Below are 27,461 nucleotides of genomic sequence, written 5' to 3' on the forward strand. Positions count from 1 at the left end.
ATAATGTGCAACTTTTTATTGACACCATCTTTGGATAGAACATTGAGAAAATGATAAAATCCACCTTAGACAGTTGTTGGGCAGATTAAAGAAAGAATATCTGTCAAATAATGTATAATGCCCGGCCGGCACCTGGTGAGTGCACAGTAAACGTGAAATGATCATCGATGCCTTAAAATGTCTAAGTTTATAGGCCCTGGCTGGGTAGTTCAGTTGGTTAGAGCATTGCCCCAACACACCAAGGTTGTGGGTTCGATCCCTAGTCAGAGCGTATATAAGATGAAACCAATGAATGTGTTAGTGGAACAACAAATCTGTGTGTGTGTGTGTCTAAAATCAATCAATAAAAAAAATACCTAAGATTGTTACCTGGCATCACACTCTGTGTTTTTAATTGATGTGTATTTTTCATGTGAGAGAAGTCCCCCAGATAACAAGGAACCCGTTCCCTTATGGATGGGTTTCTGCACGACACATGATTTCCCTCTGACTATTACCATCCCACTGGGAGAGCGGTTGTGTGAAGCAGTGTTTTTCATTTTTACTAATTTGTGTGAGAAAGTAGTGAATTTCAGCACACTCTTCTTTTTTACCCCAGTTTCTCAATTACAGGCTTTTCTTAAATAGTGGGGAATCTGAGATTTTTAGCTGGAGAGAGATTCGTGACGCCCCAGAAATGTCTTCTTGTCACGTTACAAAGCACCACTTTGTGTAAACGTCTCTCTTCCGGGACCCCTCGTCCCTGAGCTGAGCCAAGTCTGCGCGTTACTTATTGTCGTCTTTCTAGGTCAGAGGTTCTCAACTCTGGCCCATTTTGGAGCCCCTGTCTATTTTTATTAACTGCTCTCCAGGCCCTGCCTCATATACTGTGTCCCGTTGTCCCTTCTTGCTGTCCTCACATGGCACCCTGAACCCTGCACCCAGGCGGCTGGCGGCGTGCCTGTCCCACCTTGCAAGTCCTCATGGGGATGGCTTTTCTAATTTCCAAGTGAGGCCAGCCGTCGCTCCCCTGGGTGACAAGCTCAGACTGACACTGTGTTTACTGACACCAGGGGTGGCCGCGCAGGGCACAAGAGTCAGCGTCTGGGACTGTGTTCTGTGCTGGCCACTGTGCATCTCAGGTCCTCCTGCATCGGTCTGCTCGCCCAGACTTCCACCCTCCAGAGGTGCTTCGTGCTCATTAAGCGGCCCCTCCAGCCCTACGTCATGTAGAGATCTGCAGGGCTGAGGGCCCGCTACATCTCAGTGTGTCCCAAGGAGTCCTGAAGGCCGAAGGTGAAATGCAAATTGGAAATTAATTTTGACCATGAATGGCCAAAGGGTCACCGGTTTGATTCCCAGTCAGGGCACATGCCTGGGTTGCAGGCCAAGTCCCCAGTAGGGGGCGTGCAAGAGGCAACCACATACGGATGTTTCTCTCCTTCTCTTTCTCCCTCCCTTCTCCTCTCTAAAAATAAATAGATAAAATCTTTTCAAACAGATTCTGCTGTACAACTCTATGATACATCATACAGTCTGGTCTCCATCTGTCACCACGTGTTTGACCCCCTTTACCCTCTTCACCTATTTTCTAGCTAAGAAAAAGTGATTAAAAAGTCTCCTCATTAAATTACAGATAGGGCATCTTTCCCCTCATTTATAGACTTTGGGTAAGAAAGGAATTAAATGTCCTCCTTGAAAAGAGGGGGGGAGGGAGAGAGAGAGAAGGAAGGAAGGAAAGAAGGAAGGAGAAAGAAAGAAAGAAAGAAAGAAAGAAAGAAAGAAAGAAAGAAAGAGGGAGGGAATGAAGGAAGGAAGGAAGGAAAACAGAGAGGAAGAAAGAGGGGGGAGGAAGGAAGGAAGGAAGGAAGGGAGGGAGGAAGGAAGGAAAGTGTTACCCATGAGATGGGACAGGTATTTGGGAACACCATGGTGGCGGTCATTTGCAATATACATCTGTGAAATCAGCCCCTTGTACGCCTCACACTTACACAATGTTAGATGCCAATCATACCTCAAGCTGAAAAAAAAAACAGGCTTCTCTGCACCCTTCGATCAAGCACCTTAAATAGGCCTCGTTAGCATATCTTGCAGTACATCCAACACCCACCAAGCTGAGAAAACCAAACACTGAAGCCTGGGATCCTGATTTTCCAGCTTGGCGGCAGGCACAAGAGCCCCGGCCAAGTCTCCAAGGGTGAAAATGAAAATAAGACGAAGTAAAAACCATGCTCACTCAAGCACCCAGTGCGGCTCCCTCTCAAATATCACTGAACCGTTTTACGTTCTCACGCTCTCGAGATTTCATTGGGGGGTGGTGGTGAGTACTTGTGAGCGTCGCTGACAGGGAAATCACTCTGTTGTTCTGGAAGGAAACGCGAAGCAGGGGTCCCCTGGAGACCTGCGCTGGCGGATACGAAATGGAACCCAGTGGTTCTCTTCGTGTGCAGGAAAGCCGCGTTACTGCTCTGACCTTCCACTCAGGGTACCTTTATAGCTGGGGTGTCAAACTCATTGTCACCGGGGGCCCATCAGCCTCACAGCTGCCTTCAAAGGGCCACATGGAATTTCAGCTCCTTAGCCGTCAAGGAGTAGTTACATGTACACAGTCCTAAAATGATTTCGGCCCTTGGAAGGTGACCAAGAGGCTGATGGGGCCCCCGGTGACAATGAGTTTGACACCCCTGTGCCCCGGGTAAGCAGCACCCCAGAGGGCAGGTCTCCAGACTCATTTGTGACGCTGATGGTCCCCCGGGCTGGTGCGTGCATTCTGCTGGGACCCGCCTGCTTCCTGGGCGGGGCCTTGGGGCGCAGCCATCCCCACCCCAATATCTGACGATCACAGCACAGTCATTCCAGGGCTGTGACTGCGGGACCGTGTCAGTGCTGCGTCTCGCGCTCACTCTGCGCCTTCTGTTGGAATTAGCGTTTGCCTTGGGCATCTGCGGGCTCTGTACTTCTCTGTCGCTGCTTTTGTCTTCTGTTTGTTTTTTTTTTTTATTTAATCCTCACTGAAGATCTTTTATTACTGAATTGAGAGACAGACAGACAGACATTTATCAGGTGCTTCCCATCTGCTCCTGACTTGGGATCGAACCCACAACCTAGGTATGTGCCCTGACCAGGAATCGAACCCGCAACCTTTTGGTGTACGGGATGGTGCTCCAGCCAACTGAGCCACCTGGCCAGGGCCTTCCTGCTCTTTTTGATCTGGCTTGTGCTGTTGGAGAAGACTCCTGAGTGAAAACAATAGTAACTGACCCATACACCAGTTATGGATCACTTGTTCTATGCCCGACTGAAGGGCTGTGAGAATCATTTCCTTCCTGCTTCATAACCCAGGGAGGAGGTGGACACTGCCCTTGTGCCCATTTCACAGAGGGGAGAACGGAGGCTTCCAAAGGTCGAGCTCCCGGTCAGAGCTTGGCCTTGGGAAATGCAGGTCTGTGTCCACGCTCTGAATTATGTTCTACCGCCTGTTGGCCCCTGGTGACACCATGTGCTTATTGCAGTGTAAGTCCCAGAGCGCGTTCATGTTATCACACTGGTTACCACGTGCTGAATTCGGGCTGTGTTGAGTCGCGCGGTGCACTAAGTACTGAGGGAAAGGAATGAGGGGGGCTGGATGTGGGGTGGGGGGTGGGAGCAAGAGACACACATGGAGACGCTCTGCCAACGCAAATGAAACTTGCAGAAAGTCCCCCGATCCAACCCCCAGGCCTCTCCTGTCGCTCTGTTGCAGGAATACCAGATCGATATATTCTTTGCCCAGACCTGGACGGACAGCCGCCTCCGGTTCAACAGCACCATGAAGATCCTCACTCTGAACAGCAACATGGTGGGGCTGATATGGATCCCGGACACCATCTTCCGCAACTCCAAAACGGCCGAGGCCCACTGGATCACCACCCCGAACCAGCTCCTCCGCATCTGGAACGACGGGAAAATCCTCTACACGCTGAGGTGAGGCGCTGGGGGAGGGCGTCCCCGAGGGTCTGACTTGGGTCCCTCCCTTAGGTCGCTGGAGGGATGGGGCTCTGTTTTCTCCGCGCAGTTCTGCCTCCTGCCCCGGTCGCCGCGCCGCAGCAGCGTGGCGCTTGGAAATGCGCCCAGATGCCACGCAGGTACAAACAAAGGCGCGCGCACGACCGGCCTGCGACAAATACAACCCGCGTCTTCATCAGATTCCATCTCTGCTGCAAGTGGGCCGTGGAAATTACCTTTAATCTATTTAACCCGCGGGTCCACTTAGCTAGGAAAATAAAGATGTCTTGGCGCACTAATTAACAAATGTAATTATAGGAAATTAACAAACCTGAGAGCACAAGGGGGAAAACAGCGCAGTGGGCGGGCCGCCATGCAGCCCTCATGGCTGCGGTGGCTACCGCGTCGCGCGCGCTCCTGGCGGCACCTCTGTCCCCGCAGAAATCTGGTTAGCGAAGAGAAAGTGGGCTTCCGAGGAGGGAGCTGACCTGCCCAAATCGCTAGGGGGAGCTAGTGTTCCCGGGGTCCGACCCTGGGTCTGTGTCTCTCAGAGCCTCCCCGAGTGGTGGTTTGAGCCTGCCACGCACACCTGCCACGGCCACGCCCGTCCCCAAGGCAGCCTTCCCGCCCACTCAGCATGAGGGTCCCGGCAGGACCTTCGGGACGCTGCCCACCCCGGGTCTGGGGCCTCGCCTGGCTCCAACAGACTCCCCGTCAGGCCTTCGCCTCAGGAAGGCTCCTGGCTGCATGCACCTCCTACCCTGCTCTGAACGCCACCCCTTCTCTCCCTTCTGCCTCTGACTCCCCCCTCAGGTTGCTCACCCTGCCCTTTCCTGCGGGCTTGGCTCGCTGGTTCCCAGGACTGTAAAAGCCACATCCACCACGGAGATTCCCACGTGCCTCTTTCCCACGCACCACTCCTGGACTCCAGATTCTTGGGGCCCCCAGCCTGTGTGATGCCGTATTTTGCCGCGTGTGACGCGCTCCGGTGTATAATGCACATCCACGTCTCAGCGCTAAACCCATGTGGACTCAAAAATGTGGGCAAAAAAAGTGCGCATTATACAGGGCAAAATAGCTCCTCCCGAAGGTCTTAAAGGGCGTTTCAAGTTCAGCATGCCTCGGGAGAGGTAGACTCCTCTAATTCCTCTGACCCATGTCCCTGCATCCTCCTGGCTCCTGAGCGCCACCAGCCCCCTCCCCCCGGCCCTCCACCCCCCTCTCCCTCTCCCCACATCTCCTATCATGAGCCCTTACTGGCAGGTGATTGGTGGCCCTGCCGAGATAGCTGTCATACACAACGGTAGACAAGGGCCCACAGCCCAAATCAAGGCACAGAGTAGCATCCACATAAGCAGAGCAGAGAATTTTAACGCTTCAGGGAAGTAATAACCTTGTCCAGCTGGGGTCGGCAACAGGAGAGTCACCACAGGTAGCTCTGGAGTTTATAATAGCCGTGTCCTCATGGGTCTTAAAGGCATATGAGTAAGATGTGGAAGGGGGGTCTCAGCAAACCAGCGCGAGAGGTGGCCGGTCCTGCGATCCTTTACAGAAACTCGCAGTCCCGGGCTGTCTGTCCTGGGAGCATGCGGGACAGCCGCCGCCTCCCGGACGGACGGGGCAGTTATGCTTTCCATCTCTCCCCCACACACATGTGGATTAGTTGTGCACTCTACCTATTTAGACATGTACACCAGTTTCAAAGAAGGAAGGATTGAATCCAGCCAAACTGATTGAAAACCGGGACTTAGAGTAACACCGTCCTTCCAGACTTGGCTTGGGTTTCCAGACACGGGGGGAACTTTCCAAACAGCAATTTTCCCTGCTACTGCTGGTGAAAAGCAGTACAGCATCCCACAACGCAGAGCGAGCCACCAGATGATATCGCTGAAGGACGGTGGCACCGCCAGGAGCGAGCTGTGCGTGCTGTCATCCCCCCCCCCACCCCAGTTTCCCCCACAGCCATAGTAATGTGACTTTGCTGGGTTCTGGCAGGCTGACCTTGAGAGTAACCTTGGCTCCCCCCACCCCCCGCAGGCTCACCATTAACGCAGAGTGCCAGCTGCAGCTGCACAACTTCCCCATGGACGAGCACTCCTGCCCGCTGATCTTCTCCAGCTGTAAGTACCACCGTGAGGAATCCTGGGTGAAGGGGTGTCTCATCTGGGCCGGGGGTCGGCCGCTGGTCACATGATTCCTTATAGCCTCCCTCCCTGGACAGATAGGGGGTGGTTTTGGCCACCTGGGTGTTTCCACTCTGCACTTTATCCATGCTCCAAAACAAGTGCCTTGGTAAGGCTGTGAGTGACGTGACCATTGATTTGAATATTAAAGACCCCAGAAATTGGTGAACACGTGACTTACCAAATACCTTTCTGCATGGGAGCTGCCTTGTGTATTATTTGGGAGTATAAAAAAATTTATTTGTGGTAATTTTGGGTTTCATGTTATTTCAAGCAAGGTCATCTGTCTTCTAAATCGAAAGCTTAAAAATGTATTTAAATATATTTATATTTGTCTCAGTGCACTGTTGTAGGACATAATTTTCACAGTATTTTATGTTTCAATATTTTGCTTATGATTGATATGACAGCTAACAAGTGATCGTTTAAAAATTCTTAAAGACAATATCTAATGCATACAAGGATACTTACAAAAGGAAACATCAAATGTATTTGCTTGCTTATTTATAAGTTGTTTAAGTAGAGGTCAATATGGAAATACATATGTGGAATTCACGGTGGCTCATTTTAAATGTATTGATCATGGCTACATAAGCATGACTCATCAGAATTCACTGAATTTCATTGGCTTTCGGTATCATTGCTTATGGGTCGTGACCGACAAATGGGAGGGCACCCGCCAGCTTTGCAGCTTCCCTCACCAGACATTATAGTGAGAAGACAAAAATGGAATAAGGGGGGAATAGATTTTACAGTTGGTTTTAGCTTCAGAAAAAAAGACAAGCTGGAAAGCAAAATTTCACGGATCTCCAAGGTTGAGTAAAAATATTTTTATCTGTTAGATTAGTTGAATCCAAACTGAATCCATGTCCAGAAGCCATTACGTTTTTAGTCTCTAAGGCAGACGGCCAACGTCTGTGACTGTCTGGTGAACTAGCTCGTAGACACTTTGGGCCTGATGTCCTTATTTGACGCCTTTAAAAGTTATGGGACAATTCAAATTGTCTAGTTTCTTGTGAATCAGTTAGGTATACGTGGGTATAATTTTTCCTGGTGATGAATTCACTTCACTCTTAATCTGTCCTCTCGGTGAACTCATCTGACTTCATTGATCTTCCCAATGGTCGGATGTGCGCTGAACTCATCTACTGAGTCTACAATTTCCGTTCCTTCTCACAATCATCTATTCTGTTTTCTTGTTTTTAATTCTGATTTCCACACCATTTTGACAGCCTCTGATTTCTTTACCAAATTTTCAATGCCATCTTCTGTTCATTTCTATTTCCTGAAGATTCTGATGTATTTGTGGGAGCAACTTGCGGAATTTGTTGTTTCGTTTTACTGCATCTCGTAGTAATTTGTCATTTGAGCTCATGTTTCCTGGACACTTTTCTGTGGGATTTCTCTGAGGCTTATATTTAATGCAGATTCCTCCAAAGAGGGTCTTCTCTGCCTCTGCTTGGTGTCTCTGTCACTTTAAATCAAAGTTCAGCCTTGGTTTCTGGGCTGTGTAGGGGGTGTGAATTGTAGCCACAGATCTTTGTCATCTCAGGCGGTGGTTTTAAATTCTTAGGAGGCCCATTTCTTGCTTTTCCATTCTTCCCACAGCCAAAGCTAAACAGGGACTATTCTTTTCTTAAAAAAATATTTTATTTATTTCATTCTTAGAAAGAGGAAAGGAGGGAGAAAGAGAGGAAGAGAAACATCAATGTGGAGTTGCCTCTCATGCGCCCCCTACTGGGGACCTGGCCCACAACCCAGGCGTGTGCTCTGACTGGGAATCGAACTGGCAACCCTTTGGTTCACAGGCCAGCACTCCATCCACTGAGCCACACGAGCCAGGGCCCAGCAGGGACTATCCTTCCAGTGAGAGAATCTCCTGAGTGTCCTCCCTTTCCTGTCCATACAGCTCAAGTGTTTGTTGGCAGATGAATCAAAGAACAAAATGTGGTATATGAAAGGTTTTCTTAGACTCCGCCAAGGAACAAATGCCAGTTAGCCACAACATTAGGCAGTATAGAGCTTTTTATTGGACTTTGCGCTCACAGGCAAGGCCCCCCCCCCACCTCGTCCGCACAGCGGGGAGCCGAGAAATGCCGCGCTGCACGGGGAATATGGCAGGATTTTATTCTGGTCCGCTTTCTCCGTGGGAGCTGGGGATTGGTCCCCTCCGAACAAAGCGGCGACATATCATTGGTGGCTCTCTTCGCGCCCTGACCTGACATCAGCCATCTCTTCCGGGTTGTAGTTCAGACGCCATGTTTGTTTCGGCCGCCATGATGGACTGCAGTCCGGCCACCATTGTGTCCTGCCCCGCCCATCCTGCCAGTGTATGCATGCGCTGGAATACTAGTCACACTTACACAGGAAGGGGACCGAGACACATGCCACACAACACGGATGAACCTTGAAGACATTATGCTAAATAAAAGAAGCCAATCACTAAAAGACACATACTGCATGATTCTATTTACTCGAGGTGCCTAGAGTCGTCAGAATAGTAAGTACGGAAAGTAGGCTGGTGGTTGCCAGGGTCTGGTGGGGCAGAGAAGGGGGACTTACTGTGCAACGGGGACAGAGTTGTACTTCTGCAAGATGAAAACTGTCCTGGAGATAGATGGTTGCCCCACAAGATTAGTGTATTAATGTTACTGAACTGCATACTTAAAACTGGTTAAGATGATACTTTTATGTCATGTATATTTTATCACAATAGAAAAATCAGAAAAAAAGTATAGTAACTGAAATAAAACATTCACTGGAAGGGATCGGCAGATCGGCACATTTAAATACAGGTCCATTTTTATTATCTGGTCCAAAGAAGAGAAAGATAAAGGGTGGAGAAAGATCAACAGAGAGTGGTGGGCCATCACCACCCAATGTAAGTGTCAGGGGAACCCTGGACAGCAGGGCAGAAAGAATATTTGCAGATAGAGTGATATAAACTCCCCACATTTGATGAAACACACGAATCTGCATATCCAAGAATTAATTGAACCTAATTAGTATAAACTTGAACACATCCACAAGGACATATGATGAACCCTCACAAGACAAAGAGAAAATGGCAAGAGAGATGCAGACATTAAGGGCACATAAGTCATCCTTCGTAAAGTTTACAGTTAATTCCTCATCGGAAACCCTGGAGGCTGGAAGGTGGAAAGAAAAAGACCATCCTCAGAGAATTCTATTCACAGTAAGTCTACCCTTCAGAACATAAGGAGAAAGACATCTTTAGATAAACTGGCACAGAACATTTATGGCTAACAGAGATGGCTATCTTACAAGAAATACTAAAAGAGCTCTTCATGGTAAAATGAAAGTATATTGGGGGTGGAAATGGAGCTATATAAGAGGAAAGGGTTTTTTTTTACATTCTTTTGAAATCAACTTACTATTACTCCATACTAGAAGATGTTCATTGTAATACTCAGGGTAAGAAAATAGCAATCACATATAGCAAAAGAAATGAAAGGGTGCTTAACATTTTACACTATAAAATATCTATTTAATGCCAAAAAAGGAAATAAAGGAAGAATAGAGGAAGAAAAAAGACATAAGACATGTAGAGAACAAATAGTAATATGACAGACATAAACTCTATCTAATCAGTAAATACATTGAGTGTAAAAAGATTAAACACTCCAATCAGAAGTCAGTGATTGTGGCTCAGTGGATTGAGCACCAGCCTGCAAACCAAAGGGTCACTGGTTCCATTCCCACTCAGGGCACATGCCTGAGTTGCAGGTCATGTCCCCAGTAGGGGGCGTGCGAGAGACAACCACACATCAATGTTTCTCTCTCTTTCTCCCTCCCTTCCCCACTCTCTGAGTAAATAAATAAAATCTTTTAAAAATTGGGGGGAAAAGGATGAAGTTAGACCTCTATTTCACACTATATACAAAATTAATGCAAAGTGGATGAAAGACATACATGTAAGGGTGAAACTATAGAACATTTTGAGGATGCTATATGTATATTTTTGTGACCTTGAATTAGTCAATAGCTTCTCTTTTTTTTTAAAGATTTAATTCATTTATTTTTTTAGAGAGAGGGGAAGGGAGAGAGAAAGAGAGAAACATCGGTGTGTGAGAGATACATCAGTTAGTTGCCTCTCAAATGCACCCAACCAGGAACCTGGCCTGCAACCCAGGCATGTGCCAGGAACCAAACCAGTGACCTTTTAGATCACAGGCCAGCGCTCAATCCACTGAACCACACCAGCCAGGGCTAGTGAATAGTTTCTTAGATATGACACTAAAAGTGAAAGTAACAACAGTTTTAGAAATAGTTACACAAGACATCATAAAAATGCCACATTTGGTACTTCAAAGGTCATCAAGAGAGTGAAAGAAAACTCCCAGAGTGGGAGGAAATATATGTAAATCATATTTCTGCTAAGAGTCTAGCATCCAGAATGCATAAATAATTCTTAGAAATCAACAACAAAAAGACAAACACCCCAATTAAAAAACAGACAAAAAATATTTCTCCAAAGACTAAGAAGCACATGAAAAATCCTCCACATAATTAGACATTAGGGAAATTCAGATAAAAACCACAATTAGACACACAAATGTCATACTCAGTAAGTTGGCTATAAATTAAAAAAAAAAAACAGGCAAGAAGAGGGGGCTGGCCAAGAGGTAGAGAAATTGCAACCCTCACACATGGCTGGCAGGAACGTGAAATGGTGCAGCTGACGCGGAGAATCATGTGGCAGCTCCTGCACAAGTTAAATGTAAAGCTAGTATATCACCCAGTAAGTCTATTCCAAGGCACACACGAAAGACAATAGAACACATTTGTCCATGCAGAATCTCAAACACAAATTGTTCATAGCAGCCAAATTTTGAAACAACACTCATGTCCACAAGCTGATAGATAAACAAATCGTGGTATAGTTAGGCAACCAAATATCATTTTGCCTTAAATAGATAGGAGAACCCGGTCTCCCGTGCAGGAGAATTCCACATAATTTATGTAGAGAGTCTTCGCCCAAGGAGACAGAGCACAGCTGCCCAGCCTTACGCCAAGGCTGAGCGGAGTGACCTCCTCCCAAAGAGCATAGAGTGAAAGGGGAAGAAAGAGCTGTTTGCTAGTGGAGAAACCCGACAAACAGCACTGCAGCCAGTGATCAAGGTCAACGTCAGCAGGAGGACGTGGTGTGGAGAGGACGTGACCTTGACGTGATGGAATGAGCCTTGCCCTTCACCTCTGCAGTCTTCCTCCTAAACCCCCCCAATCCCTTCCGATCATGACAAAAGCATCGTGCAAATGCATGTTGCAGTGCATTGTCCAGAATCTGCCAGGATGCTTCAGAACTGTCCATGGCAACGGGACACAAAACGAGGCTGTCGCAGCCAACGGGACATCCTGGATGGTACCACGGAGGGAAGAAGAGCATTCTGGGAAAACTGATGAAACCTGGAAAAAATATGGACAGCAATTAATCACCTATCAACATTGGTTCATTAGTGGCACCAAATGTACCCTATTAATGTGAAATATTAATAATAGAGGAAACTGGGGTGGTGTATTGGGAACTCCTTGTAGTATCTTTGCAACTTTTTCTGCACATTTAAATTTATTCTAACTTGAACATTTTTTTTCCTTTTTATTAAGTTTACTGGGTGATGCTGGTTAACAAAATTATACAGATTTCAGGTGCACAATTCCACAGCACATTATCTGTACACTGTGCTGTGTGCTCACCACCCCAGGTCCGGTCTCCATCCATCACCATCTAACCCCCGTGCTGTTTTCTTTTTTTTTAATTCTATTTTTATTTATTTTTAGAGAGAGGGGAAGGGATGGAGAAAGAGAGAGAGAAACATCAATGTGTGGTTGCCTCTCACGCACCCCCTACTGGGGACCTGACCCGCAACCCAGGCATGTGCCCTGACTGGGAACTGAACCGGCAACCCTTTGGTTCGTAGGCCTGAGTTCAGTCAACTGGGCCACACCAGCCAGGGGCCCCTGTTCTGTTTTCAAAAACAAGTAGGAGGAGTCATGCTGAGTTGGCATTTTAGGCTCAATTCACATACAAGACTGGATCAAGTTGCTGATAAATAAATACATCTAAGGCTTAAATGAAACAATTACTTGAAAATGCCCGAGCAAGAAGCCCGTGGCCTCTCCCTCTACTTTAGGGAAATGACCCTTTGAATTTTGACGTGGAAGCTTCTGGAGACCTGAGCCAGGAGGTCAGTGTAGTGACCTCAGCAATGGATCACCTGTGCTTTGGTTCTTACGTATACATCAGGTTCACGTGCCACCTGGAGCCTCCAAACACACCCAATCACTTCTGCACGCTAATTGCATTTCCCAGCTGCCCAGCCCAGAGCCCAGGCTTTGAAATCTCATTCTGTCTGCCTCACCCATTCTGTAGCTAGGAGATGGCCTTGCCGTCCTGGGGGAAGGGGAAGCAGCCCTAGAAACGGAACTTCCGACTTCTGGGAAATGCTTCTTCCGCCCGATCAAGCCAGCTGCTACTGATGCTATCCACAAAATGTGTCCATGCACTTGGTCACTACCAGCAGTTTTTGCCTGTTGGTTTCGAGGACACCACTCTATTACCGAGGATAAGTCCATTATCCGCATGCATCGTGGCACTGGCTTACTAAAAGCTACATCTGCCTATGTCAATTCTGTGCTGATAACCGTTCAGACATTTGGGTTCTTCCTCCTGGGGACTGGCGCCAGCTGGAATGCTCTGCTGTAGCCCACCAGACCCCTTCCTCTCTTCTCAACGTCATCTGCTCCCCCTCTCCTTTCATTCTGTTCTTCATTCAAAACACAGCTCTGTACAACGCTAGCCTGTGCCTTTCCTATTCTCATGTAATCACTCGTAAACTACACACATCTTTAGTAGTTCCTGTACAGAGCAATTCAAGCACGAAGATAACTTATTTATGGATTTTACGTTTGTAATTTTAATTGAATGTTTCCAACTAAAAACAGTTTATGCAGCGCAAGCAGAAGAGCACAGACAAAAGACATAAAACACAGGAATGGGACTAGAAGGCAGGACCCTAAGGATGGCTCTAACCATCACAGGCATGCCAAAGTGGACTCTTAGCCCTTTCAGTGGCTCTGCACCCTCCCGTCCTGTCCATGGGGCAGAGGTGACAAACACAGGTGACAAAAGAGCCACAAGCAGAATTTCAGTGGCTGACTCCTGCTGCCATATAAACATTTATTTCCTTGTAAGTGTATAGCAAGAAGCATCACCATAGGCTTGACGGCAGTGAACAGCAGCCAACATTTAATTTCAGGCTGTAGGAGACGACAGGGCATGGTGGGGACTGCGGCAAACTGCATGCAGGGTCTGTGAGGCGGCTGCTTCTCAGCGCTGGCCACACCCTGCAGACAAAACACAGGAAAGGATTTGCCAGACGCTTTTATCCTTCAAGCAGGAGATGAGAATTTCTACATGAGAGCTCCTGGTATTTTTTAATAGTTGGCAACAAATGTGTATGGCATGCATAATTAAAACATTCTGAAGGTTAATACTGGTCGATGAAAGTATGACAATGAGCTGCATTCGACCCACAGGCGCAATCTGTGTACTCATCCTCCTCTGATTTACTTTTCTTTCAAGCTGCACAGATGTTTCCACTGAGGGTCATTTTAGTCTCTTTATTTCCGAGGCTTCGTTTTCCGCTTGACACTTCTCACGCCTTTCTCGCCTTCCCTCTGAGACCAGCACCACCCCTTAGAAACATCAGGCAAAGCATCAAGGTGTAACTTGTCATTTTCTAGCAGTCACACTCTCGACAGCTAAAAGGAAACGTGAAATTCACTTTAACACTACATTGTAAAACAGTCTACAAAAAGAGTACTCTGTTAACCGTAATCAATGTGAATGTCGTTAATGAGACACTTTAGTGACAGTTTCATCCCCCAAGTCTGACATCTGGTGAGCGTTTTCTATGCCAACAGCACGTTTGACTTGGGAGTGGCCACGTTTCGAGTGCCCAGGAACGCCCCCAGGGCTCAGGGTCACCTGCTGTCGGGCAGTGGCCCTCTCCCAGCGACCTTCACACCAGGTTCTCACCTCCTTTAAAACTGCGTGTTTGCTGAATATGAGGAATGTCCTTGCTTTCTCTTTCCCCAAATTTCACTCCCTCTTTATATCCATCATGGGTTTGGGTACCTGCTCTGCATACTTGATTCTGTCAGTCCTAGACTGGAAATGCAAGCATGAACTTGGTCTGGCTTCGCTTAGAAATTCATGCCATCCGTCGCGCTCGTATGTCACTGCTCTCAAACTGTGCCTCATGGTGTGTTCCGTCGGGTTTTATCCCTCCCAGACAGGAGGGCTCAGCTGAATATTGCTGAGCAGGACGGAGCCTCTTCATGGTGGGGCTTCCGCAGCAGCCGACACACGGGAACCAGCCAACCGATGCGTGCAGATGCGGAGCGTTTCGTGGACCCCTGCGCTGCCGTGACCCCGGGGAGAGAACCCAGCACTCTGGCCCCTGAAATGCTTCAGAGCCAGTGTGAGCTCTAACATCGGCCAAGACAGACGGCTGGTTTCCACCCGTGGCTGCCCCCTCCCCGCCCCCTGGGTGTGTTAGCGAGGCAGCCTTCTGTGGGGAGGGGCAGCCAAGCAGGTGGGGCACCCTTGGCCCCAGGCCGGTGTCTTTGGCTGGAGGAGAGCCAGCCAGCTCTCTGGAAGCCGGTTCCCTCTGTCCCCAGGTAGCAGGTGCTGTGAAGCGCCAGCGGTGGCTCAGTGTTCTCTGAGGCACAGGCTCAGGTGTGAGGCTTTGGAAGGAAACTGCTGTAGTCTTTTTTTTTACTCCTAAGGATATTGACTTGAGAGAGAGAGAGAAACATTGATCGGTTGCCTCCTCTGCACACCTGACCGGGGATTGAACCTGCGACCTTTCGGTGCACAAGATGATGTTCCAAGCAGCTGAGCCACCCGGCCAGGCTACATCTGTACTCTTGACTATCACTGTAACTGTCATTTGTATTGTCATTGGAAGAGGACATTGGAGCGGAAGGAGATTCTCGGGCTACAGATATGAGGTGTATTTTGCTGCCGCGTGGCTGTCTGTCCCAGTAAAGCCTTTAGGGTGGAAAAGCACAAAGACAAACAAACAGAAACACGTGGCGCTCTTTCTCAGTGGCGTGTGGGCCAGCTGTCCAAGTCCTGTAGCAGCAGCCAGGGAAATGTCACTGCTGTGACAGGGCGTCGGAGAGGTCTCAGCGCGGTAGCTGCTGTTCAGAGTTTGAAAAGGCAATGCTCTGTTCAACCTCCTCTCCATCCAATACACTCCAAATAAATAACACATTAATTCCATTGGTGCATCCTAAAGTCACCTCGCAAAGAAATGCAGGCATGGGAAATCTATAATTTCTGTTCAAGTTTTCTGTGATCCTAAAACTGTTACCAGGAAGGAAGGAAGTAAAGAAGGAAAGGAGGGAGGGAGGGAGGGAGGGAGGGAATTAAAAATCAACCTATCCTGGCTGGTGTGGCTCAGTGAACTGAGCACCAGCCTGCAAACCAAAGGGTCACTGGTTCAATTCCCAGTCAGAGCACATGCCTGGGTTGCGGGCCCAGTGCCCAGTAGGGGGCATGCAAGGGGCAGCCTATCGATGTTTCTCTCCCTCTCTTCCTCCCTTTCACTCTAAAAATAAATAAATACAATCTTTAAAGGGAGAAAGAGAAGGGAAGAAAGAGAAGAAGAAATGGAGGGAGGGAGGAAGAGAGGAAGAGAGGAGAAGAGAGAGAGAGAAAGAAAGAGAGAAAGAAGAGAGAGGAAGAAAGAAGGAAAGAGAAAGAAAGGAAAGGAAAAGGAAGGAAGGAAGGAAGGAAGGAGAAAGGAAAGGAATGGAAAGGAAAGGAAAGGAAAGGAAAGGAAAGGAAAGAAAAGAAAAGAAAAGAAAAGGAGAGAAATCTATTTTAAAAACAACCTATGCTGTCCTGGCTTGGGTGGCTCAGTTGGTTGGAGCATCATTTCATACACCGAAAGGTCACGGGTTCCAGCCCCAGTCAGGGTGCATGTGGGAGGCAACCAGTCGATGTCTCTCTCTGTCTCACTGTCTCTCTGTCTCTCTGTCTCTCTCTATATATATATCTCCCCCTTCCTTTCTCTAAAAGCAATGAAAAAAATGTCTTCAGATGAGTATTAGAAAAAACCCACCTAAGTCTGAAGGTGACAATCCAGGGAAAAAACAACCAGAAACAGAACATCTCCCCAGTCTCCCCAGGACTTGCCCTGGGACGTTGCTGGAGCGATGTGGCTGCAGTAGGTGGCCTTTCCCAATGGCTTTCCCCCTTGGTCACGATCACTGAAGGTTCCTCCACATCTTTTCATTTCTGTCTGAGCGCTGAATCACATGCTGCTGTCTGGCTGGACCGCCGTTTATCTGCTCACCAGACGCCACTCCTGGTGGTTTCCATGTCTGGGCAAATTCTGAACAAACCTGCTGTAAATAGCCACATGCCGGTTGCTGTGTGAACGTCGGTTTTCAACGACTTCGGGTGAATACCAATGGGTGTGACTGCTGGATGGGGCTATTGGAGTAGCTTTAGTTTGTAAGGAACTGCCAAACTGTCTTCCACAGCGGCCGTACCAGCATGGTTCCTGCTGATTCTCCCGGGATTCTTGTCCCTGTTTCTCTAATGTTGGGATTGATCAACAAGCCTCCTTTCTCCTACAAACACTTGGCTTTTTCCCAAATTTGTCTTTGGTTTTCTGCAGCCTGAGTAGGGTGTGTCTAGGGTGTGGGGTCTTCGTTCATGTTCTAATCCTGCCTGCTGTCTGCTGAGCCTCCTGTGTATGGGGTTCAGTGTTTGTCCATCTCGGAAGATCCTTAGCATCAGTTCACTGCTTCACCCATTTCTTCTCCTTCCTCTTTCTCGTCCTTTTGCTATTTCAGTTGTGTACATTTTGCATCTTTTTGTAATGGCCCCACCGTTCGTGAGTACTACTGTCTTTCATGACTATTTCTTCCCTTCTTTTTCCTTTGCTGGAAAAAGTTTCTCATGACCGGTCTTCAAGATCGTTGATTGCTTCCTTGGCTGCGCCGGGTCTGCTGGTGAGCCCAGCACAGACGTTCTTCATTCTTGTTGCAGCGTTTTTGGTTTTTAACATTTCTTTTCCATCCTTGCTGAGGGTTTCCAGCTTTCTGCTTACGTAACTCAGCTTTCTGCTTAACTGTTCTTGCCTGTTGCCTACTTTTTCCACTAGAATCCTTCACTGATTCATCGTAGGTATTTTAAACATTTTGTCTTATAATTCCAACATCTGTGCGTGTGGTCCTCCAGGTGGTTTTGTCTCTCCAAACTGCCTTTTGCTTGTTCTTTGCCTTCGGTACACCTCATCATTTCTGTTGGAAGCCAGGCAAGTCACGTTGGTCAGCAGGTGTCAGTAAATAGGCCTTTAGTGTGGAACTTACATTACTCTGGGCAGGAGCTGGTCTGCGCATCACGTCTACTGTAGCACTGCATGCCGAAGGCTGAAACTCCCACCCAGGACCTTGTGTATGCACCCTGTCTTGATTTGGGCTTCCCGAGGGCAGCTCCTCAGAGAGTCCGCACCTTACGGCTCCCTCCGCTCTGCTCCACACTGGAGCCTGTTGCTTGGCGGGGAGGTGCTGGGGAGGAGGAGCTCACTGCCATCTTACAGTTATACCTCGGTCGTTAAGTAGGCGCGCATTGCTGGCTGTGACCATCACAGGCGTTTCTCCAATGGTATCGGTCTTCCCCCCCAACCCCTCCCCCCTCCAGGCTACAACGTCCCTAATCTATTGTATTTCCTCCAAGCCCTGGTCCCTGCTCACTGAGTCCCACCCCTCAGGTGACACTGCCCAGCAGAGCCCGGAGTGGGCGCAAAGCTGCTTTCCACTGGGCAGGCTCTGCTAAAGCCTTTCCCGCTCTGGAAGAGGCCTTTCTCACACCTGATGCTCTGGGTATGTTTTTCTCATAGCTAATCCTTTTCCAAAATTTATTTTCATTCAATTTATTGGAACAGCATTGGTTAATAAAATTATACAGATTTCCAGTGTACAATTCCGTGATACATCATCTGGATATTGCACTGCGTGCCCAAATACTACTTAGTCGTAAAACCGATGAAATACTGCCATTTGCGGCAACGTGGATGGATCCTGAGGGTGTTAGGTTTAGCAAAATAAGTCAGGCAGGAGAAAGGTAAGAACCATATAATTTCACTCATATTGGGATATAAAACTGAGAGCAACAAATGAACGAACAAAACAAACGAACCCCAGAAAAAAAATCTCTGAGTGTGTTTTACAACGAAACATACCTTCTCTTGCCAGAGAGAAGGGATCTCCCTTACAGCTTTACTTTGAAAACCTCATAGGGCTTCCGGAAGTAACACTCATGAACGTGGGGGGCGGCCTCGGAGGTGGTTGACCCCGCCCCCCAATTTCTCCCTCTCGTGCGAGTTCACAGTCCGCCTGCAGCAAAAACCAAACTGATGATTCAAATGTTCTGACTAGTTTATGCCTTCAGCAGCTTCTTCTCTAGGTAAGCAGACCTCTACCTTGATTCTCGGTGCTCACCTGTCTCCCCAGGTTCAGGTGGTGACTGCCCCGCAGCCCGAGTGCTCGGTCTGTCCAAGAAAAGGCACTGACTTCCGATTGGTCCAGCCTTTTCTCAATGTACAGGTGGATGTGATGACCTATGATCTCTTTTCCTATTAGAGCTGAATCCGGAAGTCCTTCCCAGGCTATGTAAATTCCAGTTGATGGTGAGAGTCAGGGTTGTCAAGAAGAGATGTCCTTGGAACTTGGAGGGAAATTCTGTCATACATTCATTGTTGGAACCAGTAAGGATCTTGGTGCTGGCGCAATGCGATATTCAGGGTGCTTGGTCCTTGCTCTCAAGAGATGTCGAGTGAGGCATGTACCTGAAAATGCAGTAGCTAGCATTTGTTGAACACTTGCCGTGTGTGAGATGCTGTTTGGGGTGATTTATGTGTGTGTTCTTAATTGGTCCCTTAGAACAACCCAGTGTGGTACACACTATGGTTGCCGGTGGAAACTAGTCTCTTCCATGGGATTGCGAGGAAAGCATTCCAAAGACCCACGTGTGGGAGATGATGGTGTGACAAGATGGTTCATTCGGCTGGAAATCTGCCCCTGGCTTTCCGATGTCCCATCTCCCTCCACGTCGCTGTGGCCAAAGTCCAGCCATGTCCTCAGCAAGGCCAAAGCAAAGGCCAGTGTGCAGGGTTCCTGCTCATGTTAACACTCAGTCCTTTGGAGCCCACACAGCCTGCCACGGGCCCTGGTAGCTGCTGGACCCACATGGCCGAGTGTTCCTGAGTGAGAGAGGATGCGTGAGCACAGCGTTACCGGGTGAGCAAGTGAGACGGCGAGAGTGCCTCTCTGTTCCCCTGGAACTGTGTTAGCATGGGTTTGGGATGGACCGGGTGCTTTTTGCAAAAGAATCAATTAACTTCCCAAGTTTTCACGGGCTTTTTGATGGGCCCACTCCCTAGTTAGACTGACAGGCTTCTGGGGCCACTCACCTCCCCTGGGGCCCCCTAGAAGCCAGTACCAGAGGGGGAAGTAGTGTGAATCCCCGTGGCAGAGCAATGCTATGGTCCTCTGGGGTGTGAAGTCGCAGCTTCCTGGTGAAGCGAACAGGTTCCTGCTCCCCCATGTATTCAACTCGATGTCTAATTCCCTTTGCTCACTTTCCTGTATTAATAACTAGTTAACGACCTTTGGTAACACTATCATTCTCTTTATGATTTGGATACAGACTCAGAGGCCCAAGAGGCTCACACAACTTGCCCAAGGTCTCATGAGTCGGGATTCCAAACAAGCCCCAGGCATCACGGTTCCCCACTGCGCTTTGCCTCCCTCCAACAATGACGTGCAGATAATGCACCAACGCAAACGCATAATAATGCAGTCAGTCACCAGGGAAATAAGTCTCTTCTGACATTCCCTGGGGGAGGAGACTGCTCCCACACTGGGGACCTAGGGAAAGCTTGGCCTTTTAAGTTGTTAAAGTGAGGATTGCACAGGCAGCTGGTGGATGGAGTTTTGGGAAGAGCGAGAGTGGTGGATGGCGTGCGCACGTGGAAGAATGGAATGTCCGCCTGGGAGATCGAAGCCATTTTCTGACGGTGACACAGCGAGAGGCTTTGAATTAAGAAATGACAGGATCATCGATGTGCCTGAGAAGGATCGATGCGGAACAATGCAGGGGGAGCTGGCAGGAAAGGGAGCAGAGCCCGAAGGGCCAGTGAGATCGCCGTGAGACGGATGTTGTGGTGACGGGGGAAGGGTGAGAACAGGCCAGAATGACGAGGATTCGTGAGTGAGCCACAGCAGTGGAGTTGAGGGAGAGAGAGGAGTCAGAATGGTCCCAACAAAGTCTGTGGGACTGCAGAATGATGAAATCAGTTGCTAAAGACCCAATCATATTGGCAAAATAACATTGCAGTTGAAATTGGGGCTGTTACGTGATGCAGACACTGGCCCACAGTGTCCACGGCATTATGGATGAGACAAAATAAATTCACACAGACTACGGAGTCCTGTGGAGGAAAAGGGACGGTGTGACTTCTCTCTCAAGGGGAGAGCGCCCCGACCCTTGCCTTGACAAGGTTTTATTGGGTTCGTTTTGCACAAGAATACAGGTAAAGCTCATTAATCATTATCAGGCAGTAAGAATCAAACAACAGAAAACATACAAAGAACTCTGAGGACCTATTCTGAGTCAGGGTTAGATAGCTAAAGAGCCATAAGACTTTGAGGAACAAACTCACTTCTGGCTTGGACCCTTGTCATTTAATTGAGAGCATTCTAAACAAAGCAGGTTTCACAGGATTTTACATATTCTTTCTTAGGGCTGATCACCCTAGGGAATCCACCCTTTCCAGCACAGGGTGGAACCCACAACCAGCATTGTTTCAGGCTTAAGGAATTGTTGCATACTTTAATCAGGCAGAGGAAGTAAGGCAGCCAGGAGATTCAGAGACTTCTTGCAGACAGAATGAGGACTCAGGCTATGTCAAAGCCGAGGGGCAAGGGTCCATCACCCCTTTTGCTGTAGCCCCCAAGTCCTTCCCTGGGGCCTCCACGTGATTGTGCCTGTCTTAGGTCATCCCCCCCTTGGGGAATTTTACCCGTCATTGGCTAACCGATCAAGCATTGGGGGCCAGGCAGGGTGAAGTAAGTGAGCAGAGGTGGTGCACCTGCCAGAGAGATAAGCTTTGTCTCCTTAGTGGCTTATGGTCCGAAGGTCACTCACTCAGCCTTAGCCGTGGTGGGTTACAGCTTCTGAAACCAGGCAGGGCGGCTCCCAACAGTTAGGGTAGAACCCCTCCAGTACTCTCATCTTCTGGTGGTTGAGATTGGCTGGACAGGAAGTAAAATAAAGGGTGAGCCTCCCGCCAGCTATGCAGCAAAGCAGAGTGGTGTCTGCTCCAACTCCGCTCAGAAGAGACACTTCCACTAAGATTTCAGTCTGCAGGTGATCATTCAAGTCAACTGTAGGGAACACTGAAAGTGACAAAGGACACATTTCCAGCTGCCATCCCGACTAGGACACGGCAGTCACCCTGGAGGTCGACTGCCTCTCTGCAGCCTGAGGAGTCCGCTCACTGAACAGCTGTCTGTGTGTCTGTCTCTCCCCGCAGCCCTGCCTGAGGGTGTCATCTTATCACTGGGCTGGAACAACGGAAATTGCTGGCTTCCAGAGCCCTGCGAATTTTCCACAGTCCAGCATTTATCAGATGGCCAGACGCTGGGGAGACCTTTAGGACCTATGATTAGGGGACCAGTTCAGATGGATTCTCTCTTTCCCAGAAACATGTTTCTCAGGCCCCCCACAGAGCAGATCTTGTTGATTTTTCTGTTCACACCTCACTGCATTCTTTACCGCCCTATTTTTTATTTTGTGACATTAACAACAACAGCAACAAAATGCTTTCCATCTGTACTAATCTTTCTTTTTTAGTGATAGGATATTTTTTTTTATCCATCAGCACTTGTTTTGGGGCAACTTAAACAATAGTCAAAAGTCGGTGTGTCGGAGATGCAATTCCCTCCTTTTCTGCACGTAGCAAACTCTGTTAGGAGAAGTCACCGGTCCCGTCACACGTGTCTTCTTTCCTGATCACTGTCCCAGCCCTTCTTGTATCCTGTAGGGTTTCTCTCCGTGCACATCGGAGACTTTGAAAAGTTCCCAGCATGACTGTGTCTCAGACTCACGTTCCATTCGCAAGGAGTAGAGGCTCAGAGAGGTTGCCTGTGCTTCCCGCAGACACACAGCTGGCCCGCGGCTCATCTGGGATGGGAAACCCAGTCTCCGACTTAGAGACCAGCGCCCTTTCCACTCCTCAACGTCGGCAAAACTGTGGGAGAAAACGCCCAAAATCAACTCCACTCCCTGCCGTTGTCTTTCTTGAAAACGGACAAGCCGTCGGTGAATAACCGTAGAAACAGTCCGTGGAGGCGGCGACGAGGACAGGCGAGGCGGGACGCTGTCGGGGGAGGGGTCTGCGGTGAAGCCGCAGGTGGGCGGCTCAGGTGAACCTGTGACACTGCTGACCAGGTGAACTGCAAGCCCCCGGGGTCCCAGGTGCTTTGGGAGCCCAGAGGGACCCAGCGACCTCAGTGTGTCCGCTGCACCAGGGCCGGAGCCGGAGGACAGATGTGGGCCGTGGGTGGGAGCAGCTCCAGAAGCCCGTCCGGTTGAGGGAAAGGACCCCGCGGACGGACGCCGGGGTGTGGCCTGCGGCCGGGGCTGAGCGAGGAGACAGGGGCTGGCTGCGCGGCGCGGGTACAGCCCAGAAGCTCACTCCTCTGCAGCCACACACGTGAGCCAGGGATCCTTCCTTCCTTGTGCGTTTTTATTTTTTTCAACTCAGACCCTTTAAGACTGCCCGGCACGTAGGGACGGGACGGCGGCAGGCCCTCCAGCCGTTTAATCTTCATCTCGCTGTCACGCTTTGCGGCGCCGATCAAGACAGACAGCGGGAGGCAGGGGAGCGCACGCCCGGCCCTCAGACACTGCGACGGCGCGTGGGGGCGCTTTGCCCATTTCTCTTTCCCATCTGCTTGAAAACGAGGAAAAATGACCCAGGAAATCCCCCAAGGCATAAATCTAAGGCAAACCGAGCAGGCTGAGTGTCTTCAAATGAGGACTAAAAATGCTGTAAAAATGGGTATTGATTCTAAGGGCCAGAGTGCAGCCTGGGCGGGGAGCTGTAAGGTGTCATTTCCCACAGACCTCGGTGGCAGGGACTCACACCAACGCACGGTGCCCAGGGGGAGCAGCTACGGGGGCCACGTGCTGGAGCCTTGGCCCACACGTCAGGGTCGGGGCTGGTCCCCATCCACTAGCCTTGAGCTTCTGAGCCAAAGGCAAGTGATGTCCCAGCGTCTTTGCCATGTCCCCCACTGGACCTGGAGACAGGGCGCTGTGGTTGAAACCCTAGGGCCCAGAGGAGGAGGAGCTGGGGACGGTGATGTTGTGGGTGGTGGGGGGAGGGAGGGCCTTGCAGGGTGTCAAGGAGAAGAATTTCTGAGACCTGCACAGGAGGATGTGGCTCTGGGGCGTGGCTTACTGATGATGTAAACTCAAGGGGCTCCCCCTCCCGACTTCTCCAGGTCCCGTCTCCACCCATCTCACCATGGGGAAGGTCCCCTCTTGCCCTCAGTAGGGCCAGGATGAAGGCCACCCCCCAGAAGGTCTGCTCCGTGTTTAAGTCCAGCCCAGTCCAGCACCCAGTGAGCTTAGTGCGTGTTTCTGGCCATGGTCCGGTGCTGTGCCTCGGTGTCCAGCCTCCCTCGTGGAGGTGCATGAGGGCACGGGTGCATGTGCGGTGCACATGGGAGTCACGAGGCAGAGAGAGCTTCTTTGTTCCCCTGGGGTTATAACCAGGAGCTTGGGTTTGGGACAGACTGGGTGCTTTGTCATAATCAACTTCACAAACTTTCTCAGGCTTTGGGTGGGTTTATACCCCGTAGTCAGGCTGACAGGCCTCTACCGTCCAGTACCGCCCCCTGCACCCCCAACAAGCCCGTCTGATGGGGAGGGAGGAGCGTGAATCCCTGGGGGGCGGAGCAATGGTATGGGCCCCTGGGGTGTGAAGCTTCACCTTCCTCAGAAGCAAATAGGCTCCCGCTGCCCCGTGGGTGAAGCTCAGTATCTAGTCTCCTTGGCTCCTCTTGCCAGTACCCAACTGAACACCCGACTCACAGAATCGCTGGGACAGAACAAAGCAAACCACATGCACGTCGTGCCCAGGAAGGGCCAACGCGTGCTCATGCAGTAGCTCATTCATGCCCTTATTATTTTATTGAATTTTACTATTGCCAACAACGAGCCATTGACTTTTCTGGTGGTTGGGCGTGCATTAGGGATGACAAGTGTAACATCTGGGAACCGCCCCAAACTCGGCCCTTCCCACTCTTCTCCCTGCTCGTTGAATGGAAACTCCACCTCTCCAGTCCTTGGTACTGTCCTGGAGTCCCCGCTGTCCCTTACACCCAGGCACTGTGTCCCCCGAGGGCCCACGGGCACTCTCGGCGACCATGCAGCCTCCACCTGGCCTGGACATGCCTTCTGCCACCGCCTGGGCATCCGCACTCTGTCCCATTACAACAGCCTGAGGGGCCGGCCCTGTGCTAACAGTCACTGCCCACCTCACTCAGAATCCAGGCCCAGTCCTTACGCTTCTCTAGAGATTCCTGGGCTCCCACACAGCCACTCTGCTGGCTATGCCCAGGAAGCTCAGCCACACTGGACACCAGTGTCCCATACAAGTCAGGCACACCTGCCTCAGAACCGGGCGCTGGCTCCTCTCGGAGAACCGTCTTCCCGTAGACATGTGCAGTCTGCCCCACCTGCTCCAGATCTCGGCGCGAAGCTCACCCTATTGAAGGAGGCCTCCCGAGGCTCCCGTTTGCCCAACAGCACCTCCGTGCCCCCGCCCTTGCCCTGTGTCCCTGTTGCCTGCCACTCCCACCCAGTGGGCCTGTGAGCACGGCTCTGTCCAGCGACTCCAGCCTTCGGGGCGGGGCTGGCGCTAAGCACTCCCAGTGCTTTGGGCCGGATCAGAATGCAGTCCGAGGCTTTAGCTGAAATCCTGGCTTGCACTGATAAGCTGGGCCACCTCTGGCGGTTTCTGCATCTCTCTAAGCCTAAATCTCCTAGTCTGAAAAGTCAAGGTAATAATAGGAGGATAAAGTCAGATAACCCGAGTAGAATGGTGCGAGTAGCTCCTGGCCCCAGGGAGACCGGCAGAAGGTGTGGGCTGTCACGCGTGCATTTGTCCGCCTGGGAAGGAGGCAAGTGTCTGCCCACCCTCAAGAGAAGGGGTGGGTCTCAGTGCAGGGCCATGGCCACCGTCACCTTGAATCTCCTCTGACTTACCAGAGTATATCCTTCTCTAGTATTCTGACACTGATGAGCATACCTTGGGTCACACCTCAGACGGGAGCAGAAACACGACGCCACCCGCCTTCAGAGTAAGAATCGTCACACATCACCAGGAACCTACACAGAGCCTGGCGCATCCTCCAGGAACTGAACCCGTGCCTCCAGGAGGCAGTGAGGACCCTACCACTGAACCACATGGGTTCTAGTGACCTCCCAGCCTGGACATCCAGAGAGAACACCACAGCCAGAGACAGAGCAGGCTTCCGCGTGCATAGGGGAGCCAGCCCCGTGGGAAAGGACACCTGGGCTCCTCCCTGAAAAAGTGACAGCTAAGGCTGTAGAGGCTGGCTCTTGGCGCTTGCGCAGTGTGACTACGTGTTTCTTCTGGCTTCGGCTTCTTGTGTCTCATTAGCAAGTTAAATCTCTGCCCATGGGTGTGTTTTAGCATGTTAATGAGGTATTGTCCAGAAAGATCAGTCTTTCCTGTTAGCACTCAGGCGTGAGAGGGAGAAAACTTAAGCCCCCCCAGTAGACCTGTGAGCAGCAGTGTCCTTCAGCCTGGTCACTGGCAGGCTGTGTGGATGGACAGCGTGTCCTTCAGCCTGGGTGGTTGATCGGTGGTATGAACAGCATGCCGTCCAGCCTGGGTCCCTGATTGGCTGTGCAGACAGCATGTCCCTCAGCCTGGTCACTGATTGGCTGAAGGGAGAAGGGAAGACACCAGGGGCAGTTAATGAGCTCCTGACTTATGCCAAGTGGGCCCAGCGGGCAGCCTGCCGGTCTCATGACCAACCAGCTGTAGGTCAGAGGTTTCCAGGGCCCTGTCCTTGGGTTCCATGAACTTGCCAGAGTGGCTCACAGAACTCGGAGAAACTCTACTCACTAGTCACAGGGTTATTACACACGTGTGCTCAGGAACAGCCGGGCGGAAGAGAGGCACTGGGTGAGCCGGAAAGGTGGGGGGCACTTCCATGCTCTGTCCATCAGCCCCAGACACCCCCACCCATGTCTGCTCCCCAGTCTGAAAACTCGAGAAAGCCGTCTTTGGGCTTTTGTGGAGGCTTTGTCAGTTAGACACAACTGATTAGATCATTGGTCTTTGGTGATTGATTCAACACAGCCTCCAGCCACCCTCTCCCCTGTCTGGAGGTCAGGGGAATGCAACTGAAAGTCCCAACCTCCGCAAGACCAGTTGGGTTCCCTTGGCAACCAGCCCCCACCCTCACAGCTTCCCAAAGTGCTTCATTAACATAACAAAAGACCCTGCTCTCCGCCCTGGTCACACACAGGGGTTTAAGAGCTGTGAGCCAGAAAGGGGACAAAGACCAAATATATATTTCCCATTACGTCTCCCAACCTTTGAGAAGGAAGGAGCACGGTTGGTAATTACGGGAAGGAAGCAGGACTAAACTGCGCGGTGGCAGGAAGCCCAGTGTGTGGGCCCAGCACGGACAGGGGAGACGTCTGTCTCTGCCCGTTGCTATCGTGAGCTTTGTCCTCTGCTCCGTCCCAGTGCTGGCATCTGTCTGGTCATGGATCGGAGCTGCTTCTGATCCTGCCCGGGGTCTGTCTCCCACGTGTACACGGACAGACCACGGAGAGGGGACACTAAGAGTGTGCGTGTTTGTGTGCGGCTCAACCATAAAAAGACAGATCTGCCAGCTGGAGATGAAGAGAGGATCTGAATAGACATTTCTCCAGAGAAGGAGCACAGAGAGAGCCGGTCGGTGCGTGAAGACGCGCTCAGCGCTGTTTGTCACGAAGAAAGGGCGAAGCCAAACTGCAGTGAGACAGCTGTGCACCCTCCAGCGTGGCTGCAACAGTAAAGATGTCTCCAGTGTTGGTGGCCCTCGTGCATTGCTGGTGGGAAGGTCAAGTGGTGCATTTGCTCTGGGAAACAGCCTGGCAGCCCCTCAAAGGGTTAAACA

General features: G+C 50.2%; 1 protein-coding gene across 1 annotated transcript in view; it reads left to right on the forward strand.

The window, feature by feature from the left end:
* The window catches only part of GABRG3 (gamma-aminobutyric acid type A receptor subunit gamma3), a 344,454-nt gene that overhangs the window by 203,639 nt on the left and 113,354 nt on the right, over window positions 1-27,461 (forward strand). The window contains exons 4-5 of the mRNA XM_045825024.1: window positions 3,722-3,942; window positions 6,001-6,083. Of these exons, the coding sequence (XP_045680980.1) occupies window positions 3,722-3,942; window positions 6,001-6,083 (304 nt within the window). The remainder of the gene's footprint in view (window positions 1-3,721; window positions 3,943-6,000; window positions 6,084-27,461) is intronic.

This window comes from Phyllostomus hastatus, unplaced genomic scaffold (assembly GCF_019186645.2).
Source record: "Phyllostomus hastatus isolate PE091 unplaced genomic scaffold, TTU_PhHast_1.1 phas_scaffold_555, whole genome shotgun sequence".
NCBI lineage: Eukaryota > Metazoa > Chordata > Mammalia > Chiroptera > Phyllostomidae > Phyllostomus > Phyllostomus hastatus.